Genomic DNA, 18,773 nt, shown 5'->3' on the forward strand with positions numbered 1-18,773 from the left:
TTGCTGTTACTCAATGTTCTATAAGAGTCTGAGGTATAGTTGTTGTATGGTTTTGCTTATTTTGTTGCCTGTTTACCTTTTGCTTAGTTCTGTATATGAACAAGATATTAAAATGTCCAGTTCTCTGCCAGTTTTTGCTTCCTATGCTAACTCCCTGGCCCCAGACCAAATGCCACTATACCTTTGAGTGTTTTCTAAACTAAAGGCTATTCTCTTGTGGTGTGATATTCTGGTATGTAATCTTAGTAATTTATCAAAATCAGGATATTAGCATTGATCCAGTCAATTCGATTTTTGGCAACTCGAAAAATAAAATGCAACAAAAATGCCTGAGTCGGGCAGAGAGAAGTGCAGTGGGTAAGGCACTTGCCTGGCACATGGTCAACCCGCATTCACTCCCCAGCACCCCTGAGCCCCCACCAGGATTAATCCCTGAGCACAGAGCCAGAAGTTAGCCCTGAGCATCACTAAGTGTGGCCCAAGCCCACAACTTTCCCCACCAAAAAAACCCCACCGTGTCTCCAGATCTGAGCCGGCACTCCTGCTGCACTTACTGCTCTGAACACCTGGGCAGTCTGGATCCTTCTGTCTGTCCCTGGCCTGACATTTGAGGGGGTGAGGTGCTAGCTGTGTTGGGTCTCTGTGGCTCTGGTCCTCATCTGGGGTTTCCTCAGAACTCGATTCAGGTGGTGCCGTCTGCTCCGTGCCCATGTAGGAGGTAGAAAGAGCTGCCCTCTCCTGATGGAGGACAGTGACCGTCCCTCCACCCCCACTCTCCCCAAGAGCGTTCCTCTGGGGAGGGGCATACCCAGCTTGCTCAGGGATTATTTCTGGCTCTGCTCAAGCATCACTTCAAGGGATGCTGAACCAGGCTCCACATGCAGGGCCAGCGCCTCAACCCCCAGGCTGGCTCTCTGCTGCTCCCCCCAAGTTCTGTTTTCTGGGGGCTGGGGTGCCAGACATTTCCCATTCACCCTTCTGGAGGCAGGAAGTGCAGGCTGTTGGGTGAGCACAGTGAGCTCTGATGGGGCCTCTCTGGGAGAGGGGAGAGGGGGCACAGCCTCTGCCCCCAGGTGCCAGGCAGGGCCTCACACTCTGGAGCAGCTCGGACATGGCGACTGCAGACGTGCACTGGTCAGCTCGCTCCAGGAGATGTTAGTGACAGATGTTCTGCAGCACTGAATCTCCCCATCATCCAACTGAATGTTAGCTTTGTGTAATTTAATTCTTCTTTGAGTCTCAGTTAAGATATTTGTGTTTTTACTGGGCTAGAACAATAATACAGCTGGTAGGGCGTCTGCCTTACATTCAGCCAACCCTGGGTTTGATCCCCAGCATCCCATATGGTCCCCCGAGCACTGCCAGGCGTAATTCCTGAGTAGAACCAGGGGTCAGACCCAGGCATCACCAGGTGTACCCTTGCCCCCCCCCCAAATAGTTTGCATGTACAATTATGAGAGTATCCTAAAATCCTTGCAATTAGGCTGCCTCATCTTTAAGTAAAATTGGCTTATACATAAGAGTTTATGAATTATATGAGAAGTAAAGGTAAAGGTAAAGGCCTTCCCGTTGTTCATCGATTTGCTCAAGCGGACCCAGTAACGTCTCCATTGGAGACTTTGTTGTTACTGTGTTTGGCATATGGAATACGTCACGGGGAGCTTGCCAGGCTCTGCCGTGCGGGCGAGATACTCTCGGTAGCTTGCCGGGCTCTCCAAGAGGGGCGGAGGAATCGAACTCGGGTCGGCCATGTTGGCTGCATGCAAGGCAAGAAGTATACTTTTAAAATAGAATTTCTCAATAAAAATGGTAAAAAGTAAAATGAAAACTGAACCTTCCCCAGTATTACGTCCCTAAGCTTGATCCCTTAGTGACAGTGACCCATCTCAGTATCCATTGTCTTCTGTTCCCAGCTCCGTTTTTTGCATCATCCTTGTTTTTGTCTTACTTTAATCCCGTTGTAGTCATGGACCCTGAAGAAAATGTCCTGTGGGTGTGTTTTAGACACTGTTGACATGAAATTAACAATCATCTGTGGGGCCCTGAATCACTGCTCCCTCCCTCGCTCTCCCTTTCCTTTGCTTCACTGCTGGGCTGGTATGACGCACACCTGGTGTGGGCTCGGGAGATTTGTCCTCCCTTTGTTGTGGTACCCTCACACATGCTCACAAGTGCTCACACGTGCTCACTGCTAGCAGTGGCGCCCACATACCTATTTTGTTGTGGTGCTCACTGGGGGGTTATACTCCTCCTTGTGGTGCTCAGACACACCTGACTTCATTGTAGCCAGAAATCGCAGTGGTACCCGGACCATGGAAGTCCTTAGTCCATGTGGGACACTGGAGATTTGAATTTGGACCCGTAGGCGTCAAGGCAGGGGCTCTGAGCCTGGATGGCCCCCATGCCCCCCCTCCGATATTCCAAGGAGGCCCCAGGTAAAAAACATGTAAATGAGGGGCCACGGCATATAACTCAGGGGCCAGCTGGTAGGACGGGATGGGGAAGAGGAAGGAAGCAAGGCCAGAAGAGGACCGTGGTCAGACAGAGGTCGAGAAGTTCCGCTCTATCCACAGCGCTAGGTTTTGGACCCTGCACGATCTCCCCCGCCTCTTTCTCTTTCTCCTTTTCCCTCTCCCTCTCCCCCTTTCTCCCTCTCCCTCTCCCTCTTTCTTCCTCTCCCTCACCCCCACCCCCACCCCCACCCCCACCTCTGTTTCTCATCATTTATTGTTTCATGGTGTTTTACTTTCATTGAAACCAAAGATGATTTCTGTTTCACTGAGGGATTATATTTTACAGTTATTAAGTTATGGAGTGAGTTGCAGAATGTTTTAAATTTTTAAGAAACTAGGGTAGGGAAGTGGACCGCTTAGGGAAGGGGCTTAGTTTGCTTTAGTACAAGTTAGGATGGTGAAAACTGCTGGTGTCTGGGACTTGTCACCAGAGAGATTGGAAGCCTTACTTGCAGGAATACTGTGTCCATTTAACAGTGTATTAAACAGAACAGGCAGGGCCCGTGCCCTTGTAGCGCTTGGTCCAGTGAGCAAGCACAGATTAGGATCACATGAAAATTCTCTCTCTGAGCAGTGCAGAGAAAGTGTCTGTAGTTTAAAAGTGGGGGCAGCTGTGCAGGGGTAGTGACGGAGGGGGTGGCTGAGTGCCTTTCCGCAGAGGATCTGCCAGGCCTGCAGGTGCGCTCAGGGTAGAGAGCAGAGAAGGGGTTCCCGCCTTCTGCTGTGCTGGAGCGCAGGGGCGCGCCGCAGCGAGGAGAGGGGACGTGTTTGCGAGGAGAGGGGGTAGTGTTTGCCGCACAGGGATGAGAGGCACTGTCAAGAGAAGGAAACGGGAGTGCAGGCTCTTGGGGTTGTAGCTGCTGTGGGAGCATCTGCTGGGCTCAAGTAAACGATGTTAGAATATCTACTAATTCGGTGTTTGTTTTTTTTAATTTTTTTTCTCACCATGATCCCTTCTTGTCAGAAGAATGATGAAAATGGAAACTGCTCAGGAGAAGGAATTGAGTTCCCCACCACAAACTTGTATGAGTTGGAAAGCCGCGTCCTGACAGACCACTGGTCCATCCCGTACAAGCGAGAGGAGTCACTCGGCAAGTGCCTGCTGGCCTCGACCTACCTGGCAAGACTGGGTATGTTTCTGCACCTCGGGCCCGAGGGAGCGTGTTTCCACGGGGCGTGACTGTCACCTGGGAAACCATCCGGGCCCTGTGGAGGAGGAGCTTTGCCGGAAAGCCACTGCTGGCCTCTCGCTCCAGCACAGGGCAAGTTCTTGAAGGGATACTGGGGAAAATGGATGGAAATTGAAAGTAATCTTTCCCACTTGACGAATAAACTCAAGACTTTTTTGTTGTTGATGTTAAAAGCGTTTTGGGCTTCTTGAATACTTGGTGATCTCTTCGGAGATTTATGGCTCTTAAAATAAAGAGAGTAGTCGAGCAGCTCTTGATGAGAAGATGGAGTAGTAGGGGGCTGCTAGCGGGCTTCTCTGGTGCCTGCCTTTGACTGGCTTCTCAGAGGGGCAGTCACCACCAGAGCCAGGCTGGAGCAAGGTGCTGTCCCAGCCTGGGGGTGCTGAAAAGAGAGCCCGTGTTCCGCAGTGTCCCCGCGAGAGGGCCCGCCCTGCTGAGGACTCTCATGCTGTTGTCCAGCTGTGGGGCCCGCCACAGTCTGTCACTCATGCAGTGGATGTTCTGCCTTGACCCTGTGCCAGGTGCATTTTGTTACCTAGAATTCATCATTCTGCAGGAGAACAGTGATTTTGGCATTCATGTAAAATAATTGTTGATTAGGGAGACTGTACAGTGGATACGGCACTTGACTTGCACATACCTGATGTAAATTTGGTCCCCGGCACCCCTTATGGTCCCCTACACACCTCCAGGAGTGATCCTTGAGTGCACCAGAGGACTTCTGGGTGAGGCCTCTAAAACAATAAAATATTTGGGATTTTCATAGAGCTGTTTAGGAAGACAATTAAAACTGGCAAATACTTGCTATTGGCATTTTATTAGCTGCTTCAGCAGATCATTTGAAGACAATTTGACATGGAAACATCAGTTTGTCTTTCTCAGTTATAATTAGTATTTACACTGTGAAATGTATATCCATAAGTATTAATAACTGTGACATTCTGTTTGTTGCTCAGCCTGTTCCTTTATCAGAATATATTCTGCTTTTAATAATTCTTAAGAATAAAGGTTTCTATAGTGCTGTAAGTACAAATTTGGGATAGTACAGGATTTCTCCCTACTGTCTAAAATCTACGGTTTTCTTTCATTTATTCTACTAAGGTCTCTCTGAGTCTGACGAGAATTGTAAAAGATTTATGGACAGATGTATGCCTGAAGCATTTAAAAAGGTGAGAAAATTATGAGTCTGTTTTGGGTTTTCTCAGGGGGAAACGGTGACCAGTCTCTTCATTTCAAGTTTTTTGTTTAAGACCAATTTTTGGGTTTCGCCCAACTGAGGAAGCCTCTAACATGACAGCATAGCTCTGAATTTGAGGTTTATAACTGGTTGCTTTTCATCTGTGTTAGCACAGTCTTTGGAGATCACATTTTCATCTCAAATTGTCAAAGAATAGGTTAAGACTTCATTATACTATAAATTACATGTCACTAAACTAAGGATTGGGGTACTTAGGAAGGTAATGTTTTACCAAAACACGAGCTATTTAATACATGTAATTCTGCCGAAAGAGCAGACAGTTGGACCAGGCGGAATATTCTGACACAGTTAGGAGCGTGTGGCCGGTGGGTTGCCAGGGCTGGTGTGACATACTCTCCTGCCTCTCTGTCTCTCGTTGGGCAGTTTCTCCCCCAGGGGGAACAGAAGATCACAGGACCGGTTTTCTGGCAGTAGACTAGCTCAGCATGGTGGCCTTCTTGGGACATCAATCCCGATTCCCTGCAAGAGCAGCAAGGATGTCCTAGGCGTCGTCACGCTTGTTCGAATGAGCTTGAAGAACTCCCTGCTGGCTTGTGCTTCTGGGTTTCCGGTCCACTTTGGTCCTTTTGCAAGGACTAGAACTGCAGATGGGTCAAGTGTGTGTTTATTTTATAACCGTCCAATAAATGGTTCATCTGCAAGCTATTGTTCCCGTCTGTATCTTGAGAGACTGAATCCCCCTTAGTTTAAGGCTTAAAAAAATAATGGAATTTTAGAAACAAAAGTAGTTAACGTTTTTGAACAAGGGAAAAAAAGAGAGAGGGGGAATCTTTTCTAATTGCTCCTTGAGCATAGATGGTATGGAATCAAGTTACCTTCACTGTGATTGGAGAGGTAGTACAGCGAGCGTGCAGGACCCTTGCCTTGCATGTGGCTGCCTGGGTTCGATCCTCGAAATCTCATATGATCCCCTCGAGCACTGCCAGGAGTGATTTCTGAGTGCAGAGCCAGTAGTTAACCCCTGAGCACCGCAGGGTGTAGCCCCAAACAAACCCCCGAAAAGAGTTACCTTCACTTGGGAGACTTCATCAACTATTTGTAATTTCACATTCAACTCTTAGGAGGTGTTACATATTAGGGGGCTAAAGCAATAGAGTGGGTAGGATATTTGATTTGGTTAACTGGGTTCAATCTCTGGCATCCCGTATGGTCCCGTGAGCAGTACCAGGAGTCAAAGCCAGGAGTAACCCATGAGCATCGCCGGGTGCGACCCCAAAGCAAACAAACAAAAGAGTTGTTATGTATTAGGGTAGCTTTTAAAAACAGCAGAATTTTTATAAATAGCGTCCTGTGACACGTCCACTACTCATGTTGCGGTGTTTGTGCCTCTTCCCCATGAGAGCCTTTGAGCCCCTTCCTCTTCAGAGGCTTCTGCTATTGGAAGGTGGACAGAACTTCTTATTCCATGTAAAAATGAGCAAGTAGAGGATAGGAGGGTGAGAAAATAATCTATATATACCATGTTGTTTTGTATCTGCGTGAAGCTTCTTAAATGTTGATCGTGGCATCAATTTTGGATCTGATTTTTAAGCATAGAAAGGCTATATAGTCAGGTCAAAAAGATTCTTAAAGTCAGGCCCTCTTTTGTTTGTTTTTGTTTGGGGGCCATACCCTGTGATGCTCAGGGGTCACTCCTGGCTCTGTATTCAGAAATCACTTCTGGCAGTGCTTGGCGGTGCCGGGGATCAAACCCAGGTCAGCCATGTGCAAGGCAAGCTTCTGACCTGCTGTTCTATTGCTCCATCCTCTGAAGTCAGTCAGGATTGTTATTCATTTGAACCATTACAATAGTACAGGTAGTTGGTATTTAGGAACTGTGGAACTGAGATTTTTCCCATATGGTTAAAGTGTAGCTTTTTCAGTCTACTATTAAGAGTTTTCAATGAAGCTGCAATAAAATTTCTATTACACAATATTTTCTCTGCGAAGGGAAGTCTTACAGAATCATAATATCATCATACCAATTTGCCATTATTTCATTAGGTGAAATCCTTTGATTTTTCATTTCCTGTACTGGCTGTTAGCCCTGAATAGGATTTCCCCAGGGACTAGGAATTGGGGAAATCACATGAGGATGATTTTAGATTCATGCACATGTCTTTGTTTTTGTCTTGTTTATGGTGCTGGGGATGAAACCCAGGTTTCATACTTGCCGGGCTTGCACTTTGCTGTTGAGTGTTATCTAGTTCCCACCCTCTAGCCCTTAATGAATCTAAGATGTGACCTGGGCATAAAATGCATCACTGTTTTGTTATTGAGGAAACTTACTGCAAATAACGGTGTTAAAATGCCTTAGCATTTAGTGCTATTTTAGATTTGCTTTCATAAATTTTACTTAACATTGAATATTACTTTATACAAGTGAAATTAATTGGTGAGTTATTTCTACACAAAGTCCTGTTGCCATCTAGTCAACAGTGGGAAAATGTAGTCTAATTCAAAGATTAAAAAAATGTGAAAAGAATGCATACATTTGAGTCCATAAATGATAATATCCACTCCTTCATTCCAGAAATATTTATGAAAGCAAAAGTTGATACCTTTTTTTTTTAATGTAGGAGTACTGCTATTTATTCAGCCACTGATTAGCTGATTGAATTAGGCATGAACTCCACCTTATTTTTTTTTTTCATTTCATTTTCATTTCATCATCCTGTTATTCGTCGATTGCCTCGAGCAGGCCCCAGTAACGTCTCTTTCATCCTAGCCCTGAGATTATATTCAAGGCTCTTTAGGAGAATGAGACCCATCATTGTTACTGGTATTTGGCATATTTGGTATGCCACGGGGAGTTTGCCAGACTCTGCCCTGTGGGCAGGCTACATTTTCATTTTTTATAATTTTATTTATTGAATCACTGTGAGAGCAGTTATAGAGCTTTTGGGTTTAAATCTCGGTCATACAGTAAAACACTCATACCTTCACCAGTGCCCATTCTCCATCCCCCAAAACCCCAGTATAACCCCCTCCCACGCCCTCCCCCTATCTGTGGGGCAGATGATTTCCACATTACTCTCTCTCTCTACTTTGATCACATTCAATATTTTGACACCAGACCCACCATTGTTATTTGGGATTTTACCCCAACAACTCAGATCTGCTGAAAAGGCACCAGTAGACAATTTGTTTTCTGTTGCTGGTTATGAATAACATATGATGTCCCGCAGCTGCAGTAGTGACCACATGATTTTGAAATTCCAAAATTTTAACATTTAAATCTGGAGGGATTTCTGCCAAAACCTGCTGGGTTCTGAGATTTGTTCCTGAGTCTCTGGGATCATGGCAGCTTGATCATGAGCCATAAAGGCTGTTCCTGGGCTGCAGTTCTGGATCTCGTTGGGATGGGGAGGAAAGGGCTTGCTCCACCCCCATCCCGTGAGGCCCCATGTGTCATCACTGTGGGCCCAAACCTGACTGTCCAGTGGCCTCTGGCAGATGGCGGCCACGAGGCCGCCAAGCGGGAGCAGGCAGAGGGACAGCACCCTTTCCCCCCTGGGGTGGCCCGGCAACAGTAACCTACTGTGGGATCCGGACGCATTTCTGCCAAAAGCCATTGGGTTTCGAGGTTTGTTTCTGAGTCTCTGGGATCATGGCCATTAAGCAGTTCGATCAGGAACCAGAGAGGCCATGCCTCCAATTATATAGCTGAGCCGAAGGTGGTTTGTGGGTGTGTCTCCCACATACCTAACTTTCGGCCATTTACTTTCTTGGTAAACTTGGCCCCAAGTTGTTGGGGTCTGGCCAAAGGCACAGCAGCAATTTTGGGGTATCTGGAAGTCTGAAGGTGCCATCAGGCTGCCGATGCACTCGCCTCACGGGTACAGATTGACCTGCTGGCAGCACCATACCCTCTAAGAGTTGATATTTTTTAATAACAGCTTACTGTTTTTTAAGATATGTTCACATTTGTTAGATTTTTCCAAGACTTGTAGATCTTACCTATTTGTTAGATCTTTTGATACTTGAGTTCTTTTCACATTTGTTAGATCTTTCTTCTGATTTTAAAGGAATTGTGCTTCTTCAAAGATGAGAATTTGGATGAACCAAAATAACTGAAAAATCAATGTATTTGTCAAAGGTATACAGTCCCCTGAAAGTTGAACCAGAAAATGTTCTCATTTTTACCTGTTCTGTATTGCTGGACTTCCCTAGTGATAATGAAAAGGAAAAAAACAAAAACATAAAATGCTTTGTGTAAGGGAATCACAATTCAACAACTAAAGTGTTGAATGTGCAGTTAATGAATATAGGTGGATTATAATTAAGAATCTTTTCAAAGAAATCCGCTGTGAAAAAATGTGCATTACGGTAACGGTCTCTTGATTCTTTTAAGATTGAACTCATGAATGTGGACTTGTTTTCTTCTAAAGTGAGACTCTGCCCCAAACAAAATTATTCTTTGTTTTGTAGCTCCTGACGTCAAGTGCTGTTCACAAGTGGGGCACTGAAATTCATGAGGGGATCTACAACATGTTGATGCTGTTAATAGAACTGGTTGCAGAGAGAATAAAACAAGACCCAATTCCCATTGGTCTCCTGGGGGTGCTTACAATGGTACAGTACATCTAACATCAAGTATTTCGTGGTGGTGTGATTTGGTTAATTTCATGTATTCTACTGTTTGTACTGTTATTAGTGTGATTTATGAATGATCACGATAATTTTTGCATTAACAGTATTATCTTAGTTCTGAAAGTCATTGCTTTTTTTTATTTTAAAAGCGGAGCAGCCACTTTGTATACCTTTCTAACTTAATCTTTTTTTACTTTGTCTTTGATCCACGCCACGGGTGCTCAGGGCTTACTCCAGGCTCTGCACCCAGGGATGACTCCTGGCAGGGCTCAGGGGACTGTATGTCAGGGATTGAACCTGGGTCAGCCGCATGCAAGGCCAATACCCTGCCCGCTGTACTGTTGCCTAATTTAATCATTTCTCAGCTCTTAGGATGACTGAAATGTCCCCTTCTGTCTCCTTGATTATTCACATCCTGAGTGCTTCCCCTAGAACGTGTGCTGGCTTGGTTTCTGAACTTTGTCCCTGTCTCAAGGCAGTAGCTGCACGGAGGAGGGCCCGACCCGTCCCCTCCGAACTTGGCTCTCTTTGCCCCATTGCCCAGCTCTGGCTTGGCAGCCCGGCTGCATCTGGAGCTCGAGTTCCCTCTGCCCCGGCCCTGCCCGCTGTGCTGTGCAGAGGGATGGGTCCTCTCTGCCGCTCTGTGGGAGACTCTGGGAGAGAGATTCCCTTAGTGAAGGAGTCCAAGGGTTCTCTTATTTTTATCTTCTTTTCTAATGCTAATAGGTGTTGCTATAGAAATAGATAATAATAATGTTTCTCTGTTCTCTCTGAATCTAGGCTTTCAATCCTGATAATGAATACCACTTTAAAAACAGAATGAAAGTGTCTCAAAGGAATTGGGCAGAAGTGTTTGGAGAGGGGAATATGTTTGCTATTTCACCAGTATCTACATTCCAAAAGGTAAACATCATTTTGTTTCCTTTTTTCCCAGTTAAAATGTATTGAGGATTTTCTGTGATAGAAAAGTAACAATACTAAGGATTAATAGTCATGAGAAACAACATATATTCCCTGTGGGTTATAAAATTGCTTAAGCTTTTTTTCAGGTACTGCATGTTTTTCTGTAGACTGCATGTTTTACTGTGGTGGTTAACCAACATGAAAGAATTTTGTAGATTTGAAATGGTAGCTCAGAGTGAGAAATTGCCCCAGTCCCATACTTATTAGATTTTCTGGGACCTTAGACTTGCTTGAGAGATCTGAACACTTAAAATGACTAGTTTTACTTAAGAAAAATAATCAAGCAGTGTTATGTATATTTATTTTAAATTCCATAGCTATTGAAACTTGTCATATCAAGTGCAGACCAATTTTTTTGGTTCTTTAAAAGCTTACAATGCACTGCAAATATTATACCTATATGGAGTACATAATTTGGGGTTTCTTGGCCTTTCTCTGACTAAGGCCCTCATCTATTCCTGTTTCCTCCCTGGAACCCGTCCCTGTCCTACTAATCGGCCCCCTAGTCTTATGCCTGTCAGCCCTCTGCCCCACACAGGTTTTCAGCTGTAACCTCTTGTAATATCCTTGGGCCGGGGCATCGGGGCCCATGTGGCTCCCACTTGAGAAACACTAATGACACTAGTTTAAACAATCTTTTACTAAGACAGTTTATTTTTTTCTTGATACTTTTCAGCCTGGGGTGGATCAAACACAGGGCCACGAGCACTTGCATGTGCTCTGCATCCCTTTTCCCTCCCCCCCCCCCCCTTTTTTTGGGCCACACTCGGAGATGCTCAGGTTACTCCTGGCTCTGCACTCAGGGATCACTCCTAGCAATGCTTGGGGACCATGTGAGATTCAGGGATTGAACCCAGGTCAGCTTCGTGTAAAGCAAGTGCCTTCCCCACTATACTAAATTGTGTGTGTGTGTGTGTGTGTGTGTGTGTGTGTGTGTGTGTGTGTGTGTGTTGGGGTGGGGAGGTGTCCATACCTGGCTATGCTCAGGGCTTACTTCTGACTCTGCATTCAGCAATTACTCCTGGTAGGTTCAGGAGACCATATGGGATGCCAGGGATCGAACCCAGGTCTACTGCATACAAGGCAATTGCCCTACCCTTTATACTATTGTTCCGGCCCCTGTAGACAGTCTGATTTTGAGAAAAAAAGTCAGTTTAGTAAAATGAAAATTTGTCCCATCGTTTTAGTGTAGAAGTGAATCTTTAGTTCACCAATCATTTAGTGAACGTGTCTAGCATTCTAGGTTTTAGAGACAGTCTAAAAACTATTTCTGTCTTTAATACAGTTGTAGGTATTTTAATATATAGTGCTATGGAGAAAATATGAAAACAAAAAATATGATGTCATAAGCAGTTGGTACAATTAGAATCATACATACTATGAATCCAGGAAGGGAGCAGTTAACAGCCTCAGGGGGCTCAGGACATAGAAAGGACAGTGAGTTTATTCTTTTTTTCTTTTTTTTTTTAAGTTTCTAGTTTCACCTACATTATCTTTTCGTACTGTCCCCCCGTTGTTCATCGATTTGCTCGAGCGGGCCCAGTAACGTCTCCATTGTGAGACTGTTGCTACTGTGTTTGGCATATTGAATACGTCACGGGTAGCTTGCCAGGCTTTGCCGTGCAGGCGAAATACTCTCGGTAGCTTGCCGGGCTCTCCGAGGGGGGCAGAGGAATCGAACCCGGCTCAGCCGGGCTGGCTGCACGCAAGGCAAATGCCCTACTGCGGTGCTGTCGCTCCGGCCCAGGACAGTGAGTTTAGACTGGAATCTGATCACTCTGGAGATTGGACAGGGTCGATACTAGTTTTACCTGTTTCATTGAAGTTAAGTACTTGCGCAAGTCCACATACCTAGGTCTAGAAAAAACAGACAGTTTTTAGGCTCTCCAGTTTTGAACAGTTTCACAAAATTCCAGTTTTGTCACCTTCTACTTACAACTAGACTTTTGTTGTTTGGACTAAATGACAGATGTAGATAAGGAACTCAACGGTGTTTTCTAGTAAGAACTAAGCAGATGTTCATCTGCCCCTCAAATTGTATCTGCCTCAGCTGAAGTCATTAAGGCTCCTATTTTCATTCCCAGAGAATTCTTGCCCATAAAGGCTGTGCATCTTCTCCAGAGAGCCCTTCTCAAGCATTTCACTTCCAAGGGTTTTTGTTCTTTCCTACATACTCTGAACCTTTTCCTCTCTGTTGGGTCATTTGCGTTGTACGTATTCTGCTGTGACATTTCCGTCTTGTCCTCCTCCTCACTTCCCTTTTTTTTCTCCTTCCTGGTGCCAGGGGCAAGGTAAGTGCTCCCTGTGTGAGCCACACCCTGGGCACCAAGTATTTTCTGCTTGCCTGGGGCCAGAGCCATAGTACAGCAGCTGGGTTTGCAAAAGGACAACACAAGTTTGTGGAGCCTAGCACCACATACTGTCCCCCTGTCTCCTGATCTCCATCAGCTGTGATCTGTGAGCACAGAGCCAGGACTAAGATCAGCGCACTGTGTGGGTGTGGGTGTATGTGTTTGAGATTTTATGCCTTTGATAACACATCCCTATGTCATTGTTCTCTGCCCCCTTCACAGTCGTGTAAGTTGAAATATTCAACATGCTCTCCACCGAGTTTTTCTTTTAGTGGTTACCCGAAAATGCAGACCTACTAACTGAATACAACCTAAGTTTTATTAGTATTTCTCCTCAGAGCGGCATCCAAGGACACTGGGGTGTTTCCTGTACCACTCCCCACATGACTCATTTGTCTTTATTTTTATTAGGCTTTGTCCCAGTCCTTCCTGTCCTGTTTCCCCCCTCAAATAGACCCATCCTCCTGCTCCTCCTCCTCATCATTATCATCTTGTACCATGGGTGCACTTTGCTAGGTTTATGTGCTGCTGCTTTGTGTACTTTTCCTTCTGTATCTCAGATCTTTCATCACAGTAATTCTTCTTCTTCTTTCTGAAGTGCTGTCTACATAAATTGCACTGTCTACATAAATTGCGTTTTCGTAGATTTGTACTGTGAATGTCTTTGTTTGGATGGGCCAAACGTCTTTGCTCCATCATTGAAACAAAAATATTTTCCTTGAGTTCAAAATTCTTTTTTTTTTTTTTTGCTAGAATATTAAAGGTACCGTTTCACTGTCTGCTGGCTTTGATTACTGCTGTTGATTTTGATAGTTGGCCAGATTGTTCCTCCTTCGTAAGAAGTCTGTCTTTTCCCCAAAGCTTTTTCTTCCTCTTCGGCATTGGGCACTTGGACTCTCAACAGCCCACTGAGGAGTTCATTTCTCTTTTTGTGCTGCCGGGGATCTAACTCTGGGCCTCTCACCTACATGAGGCATTAGCTCTTCCTCTGAGCTGGGAGCTCATCCCAGCCCCTGGCCTCTGAGGTCATCTTTTTATTTGGGGGTGGGGAGGTCATTAGACTTCTGATCCTGAGGATCGATACTTTTGTCGGTTCTGGAAAACCATTTAGAGCACTGCCGTCCCATCCCTCGTCCTGTCTTCTGACACTCTGCTCGGGTCCCCCCCAGCCTTAGGCACTTTCTTCGTTCCACATTTTGTCTCTTTGTGCTGCATTTGTGATCATTATTTTTCATGTTTAGCATCTAGTTCAGCCATTTTTCTCTTTGTTGGAAACGTCCCCATTCAGTCTTTAATTTCAGGTACTGTCATTTTCATTTGTATTCATTGTCTTTGATTCTTTTTTTGATTCTGCTTCGTCCTTTTTCATTATTCATGTCCTTGACACCTATTTTCATTCTCCTCTGTTGAATGCTAATTCGTATTTTGTGTCTTCTGCTGTCTGTAGGTGGAATTCTGCTTTAACTCATTTGTGTATAGGCATGTGTTTATACTTGTTTGTTTTTTCTATGAACTCAAGTATAAAAACAAACCAGTTTCTTGGAATTTAATCTAGGAGGACTTCTTTCTCCCTTTTTCCACATCTAGGTTGCAGGCAGTGCTAGGGAAAATGGTGCTGATGTCAAGTGCTGTGGGCCGGGTGGCGCTCAGTACTCATGTGGCCGTGCTCAGTGAAGGAGGTGAACCTTGTGGTGCTGGAGGTCAGACTCAGGGCCCCTCACAGAAAGCGGTGCTCCAGCCCTTGACCTGTCTCCTTGGCCTCTTGGACGGTGTTTAGAGGCCTGAGTTGAAAGTCCTCTCCTCCAGACGCAAACCCAACTTTACTCGTGCTTCTCCTGAATGCTTGGGAGCACTGTGATCTGGGACTCCTTTAGAACGGAGCTTCAGGTTCAGGTGTTTGGGGCTAGTGAGTCAGCGTGAAACGGCATGGCAGAACCAAGGGACAGCTGTTGGAGGTTGCGGGCCTTGATGATCCCCCCCCCCCCCCCCCCCCCCCCCCGCAGTGCGAGTCCCAGCAAAGAGGCCTCTTTAAGGTTTCCCGCTGCTGTCTCAGCCCACCTCGGCTTTGTCCCATTTCTCAGGCACAGAAGGCCCAGAGATGCTTAGGGCCGCCAGCACCCCCTGATGCCTATGGACTGCGAGCTGGGCCCGGCTGTGCTTGGCTCACAGGCCTAGTGTGTGGCCAGCTCAGGAAACGGTCTCTGCTGACTTTCTAGCCGGTGGTGGTCGTTCGTTTCTGGTGGAGACTTCTAGGGGCGCCACACTGACCGTCATCCCCGTTGTTCTGCGCGGTACATCAACCTGCCTCCTTTGCCCACCCTGACCCCATCCCCAGGAGACCCTCCCATCGGGTTCCCCCCGTCCTACACTGCTTGCCTTCCTGCCTTTCTGTTCTCCCCTTCAGCTCTACCCAGCTTGACGCTCACCCTTTCTGTTCGCTGTGCTTTCTTGAAGAAAAACCTTTCTATGCCACGGGTTTCAGTGTTGTCATCATGCTCATGGCTCTCTAGTTCATGTCTCTGGGTCTGCCAGGGACTCGCAACTGCCCCAGGGCCACGCACTCTGCACTAACGCCTTTCTGACCTCCGTGACGTGTACCCCCGCTCCCCCAGATGTTCCATCTGGAGTCGGAGATTGTCCTCGGCAGCTCCTTCCTTGCCCGCACTCCAGCTGCGGCCTGATTTAATCTTAGGCACATTTCAGTCTCTTTTGCTCCCAAACTGTTCCAGACACGTTGTGCCCTCGCTAATCAGTGCCTGTGCCCCACTGGTGTCCACGCTTGTCACTCCCACTTTCATGCTCCGTTGCCACAGAGTGGCGGGGGTGGTCACCTGACAACATGCAGCATGTCAGTTTGTGGCTTTCTCCCGGCCTGACAGTGACAGCTCCTCGAACCTCCCCAGGGCTCCCCTGTGCCTTCCCTGAAGAGGACGCTGCCTCTCAGCCCCTTCTCCCCAAGCTTTTCCTGGGTGGGTATCTGTCGTCCCAGTTCCACATGACACAAGGACTCACTCATCCTCTCAGCAGTGCTGGCTCCTGTAGAGACGTCCTTGGGGCATCATCAGGCGCTTGACACCAGCCGCTAGTGTGTGTTGGTGTATTCGTTGGTGCTGCTAGGACCCAAGCCTAGGAGAGCCGGCAGCTGCTCTGCCTACCCATCCCTGTGGCCTGTGTGACCCCCAAGGCCATGTGTGTTAGGTGGGGAGAGCAGGAGCTGGCCCAGGGGCTCCGGGTCACATCTGGGTGAGACTGAGATCTGAGTGGCTTTATTCTCCATCTGTTACTCTTCAGTTTTGTTTTGTTTTGTTTTGCTTTGTGGCCTTACCTGTCTGTGCTCAGGGTTTACTCCTGGCAGGTTTGGGGGCCGTAATTGGTGCCAGGGATTGAACTCGGGTCATCTGAGTGCAAGGCGAGCACCCTTGCCACTGGACTATCACTCTGGCCCCTTAATGTGTTACTCTCACCATGAATACTTACTGATTTCTAAAATCTAATTAGAGATGAAAAGAATCGAGGTTCTTATTTATTCTTAGAGGATAGAAACTAGCTTGTTATCTCTATCTTGGAGATCATAAGCAGCTAACTGATTTCACACTGGGGAAGGGATTGGTTCTGCAACTGTAAAATAAGGACCTCGAAACTAGTGTAAGCTATTGTGATACCTCAGAAAAAAAATAAATATATTCCAGCATCTCGAAATGTAAGTGCTCATCTCTCTCCACTGCTGTTCAATATAGTACTGGAAGTACTTGCAATAGCGATTAGGCAAGAAAAAGATATTAAGGGCATTCAGGTAGGAAAGGAAGAAATCAAGCTCTCACTATTTGCAGATGATATGTTACTATACTTAGAGAACCCAATAACCTCCACCAAAAAACTCCTAGAAACAATAGACTCGTATAGTAAAGTTGCAGGCTATAAAATCAATACCCAAAAGTCCATGGCTTTCCTATACGCAAACAGTGAGAGAGAAGAAAGCAACATGAAAAAAACAATCCCGTTCACAATTGTGCCCCAGAAAATCAAGTACCTAGGAATCAGCTTAACTAAGGAAGTAAAGGACCTGTACAAAGAAAACTACAAAACGCTACTTCAGGAAATAAAAGAGGACATGAGGAAATGGAAAGATATCCCCTGCTCATGGGTCGGGAGACTTAACATTGTCAAAATGGCAATACTACCGAAAGCATTGTATAAATTCAATGCAATCCCTATAAGGATACCCATGACATTCTTCAAAGAAATGGAGCAAACACTCCTGAAATTTATATGGAACAATAAGCCCCCACGAATAGCTAAAGCAATTCTTGGGAAAAAGAAAATGGGAGGAATCAACCTCCCTAACTTCAAACTCTACTACAAAGCAGTAATAATTAAAACAGCATGGTACTGGAACAAAGGCAGAGATGCAGACCAATGGAACAGGGTTGAGTACACTGACATCTCCCCTCAATCATATGATCATCTAATCTTTGATAAAGGTGCAAGAAATGTGAAGTGGAGTAAGGAAAGCCTCTTTAACAAATTGTGCTGGCATCACTGGACGGCTACATGCAAAAAAATGGGCTCAGAACTCTGCCTAACACCATGTACAAAAATAAGATCAAAATGGATTAAAGACCTCAACATCAGACCAGACACCATAAGGTACATTGAAGACAAAGTTGGCAAAACCCTCCATGACATTGAGGCTAATGGTACTTTCAAAGATGCCACACCACTGGCCGAGCAAGTAAAAACAGAGATAGATAAATGGGACTATCTTAAACTAAGAAGCTTCTGCACCTCCAAAGAAACAGTGACCAAAATACAAAGACAGTCTACAGAATGGGAAAGGATATTCACCGAATACACATCTGACAAGGGGTTGATAACAAGGATATACAAAATACTGGTGGAACTCCACAAGAAGAAAACATCCAACCCCATCCAAAAATGGGGCAATGAAATGAACAGAAACTTTCTCAAAGAAGAAATCCGAATGGCAAAAAAGCACATGAGAAAATGCTCTTCATCATTAATCATCAGGGAGATGCAGATCAAAACCACAATGAGATACCATCTCACACCTCAGAGACTGGCCCACATTCAAAAGAACAAAAGCAACCGATGCTGGCGCGGATGTGGCGAGAAAGGGACACTCCTTCACTGTTGGTGGGAATGTTGACTAGTTCAGCCCTTTTGGAAAACAGTATGGACGTTTCTCAAAAAATTAGAAATTGAGCTCCCATTTGACCCAGCGATACCACTCCTGGGAATATACCCCAGAGAGGCAAAAATGGGTAGTCGAAGTGACATCTGCACTTGTTTGTTCATTGCAGCACTCTTTACAATAGCCAGAAACTGGAAGAAACCTGAATGCCCAAGAACAGATGACTGGTTAAAGAAACTTTGGTACATCTACACAATGGAGTACTATGTAGCTGTTAGAAAAGATGAAGTCATGAAATTTATATACAAGTGGTACAACATGGAAAGTATCATGCTAAGCGAAATGAGTCAGAAAGAGAGGGATAGACATAGAAAAATTGCATTCATCTGGGGGATATAAAGCAACAAAATATGAGATCAATACCCAAGGATAGCTGAGATCAGCACCAGGAGGATTACTCCATAACTTAGAGGCCAGCCGGGTATTCTAGGGGAAAGGGCAGTTCAGATAGAGAAGGGAGCACCAAATAAAGGGTGTTTGGAGGATCCCCCCAGGAGGGGAGATGCATGTTGAAAGTAGACTATGGACTGAACATGTTTGCCACTCAATGCCTCTTTTGCAGACCACAACACCCAAAAGGAGAGAGAGAACACAGGGGATTGCCCTGCCACAGAGGCAGGGTGGGAGGGGGGGTGGGGGGAAATGGGCACTGGTGGAGGAGGGATGGGTATTTGATCACTGTATGACCGAAACCCAAGCACAAAGATTTGTAAA

General features: G+C 45.7%; 1 protein-coding gene across 2 annotated transcripts in view; it reads left to right on the forward strand.

Moving 5' to 3' along the window:
* USP24 (ubiquitin specific peptidase 24) overlaps positions 1–18,773 on the forward strand; it is a 287,122-nt gene that overhangs the window by 27,926 nt on the left and 240,423 nt on the right. The window contains exons 2-5 of one of the 2 annotated variants that reach the window (XM_056122422.1): positions 3,478–3,643; positions 4,805–4,872; positions 9,372–9,515; positions 10,314–10,436. In XM_056122422.1, the coding sequence (XP_055978397.1) occupies positions 3,478–3,643; positions 4,805–4,872; positions 9,372–9,515; positions 10,314–10,436 (501 nt within the window). The remainder of the gene's footprint in view (positions 1–3,477; positions 3,644–4,804; positions 4,873–9,371; positions 9,516–10,313; positions 10,437–18,773) is intronic. The other variant, XM_056122423.1, reaches the window with a different exon arrangement.

This window comes from Sorex fumeus, unplaced genomic scaffold (genome assembly GCF_029834395.1).
Source record: "Sorex fumeus unplaced genomic scaffold, SorFum_2.1 ptg000045l, whole genome shotgun sequence".
Taxonomy (NCBI): Eukaryota; Metazoa; Chordata; class Mammalia; order Eulipotyphla; family Soricidae; genus Sorex; species Sorex fumeus.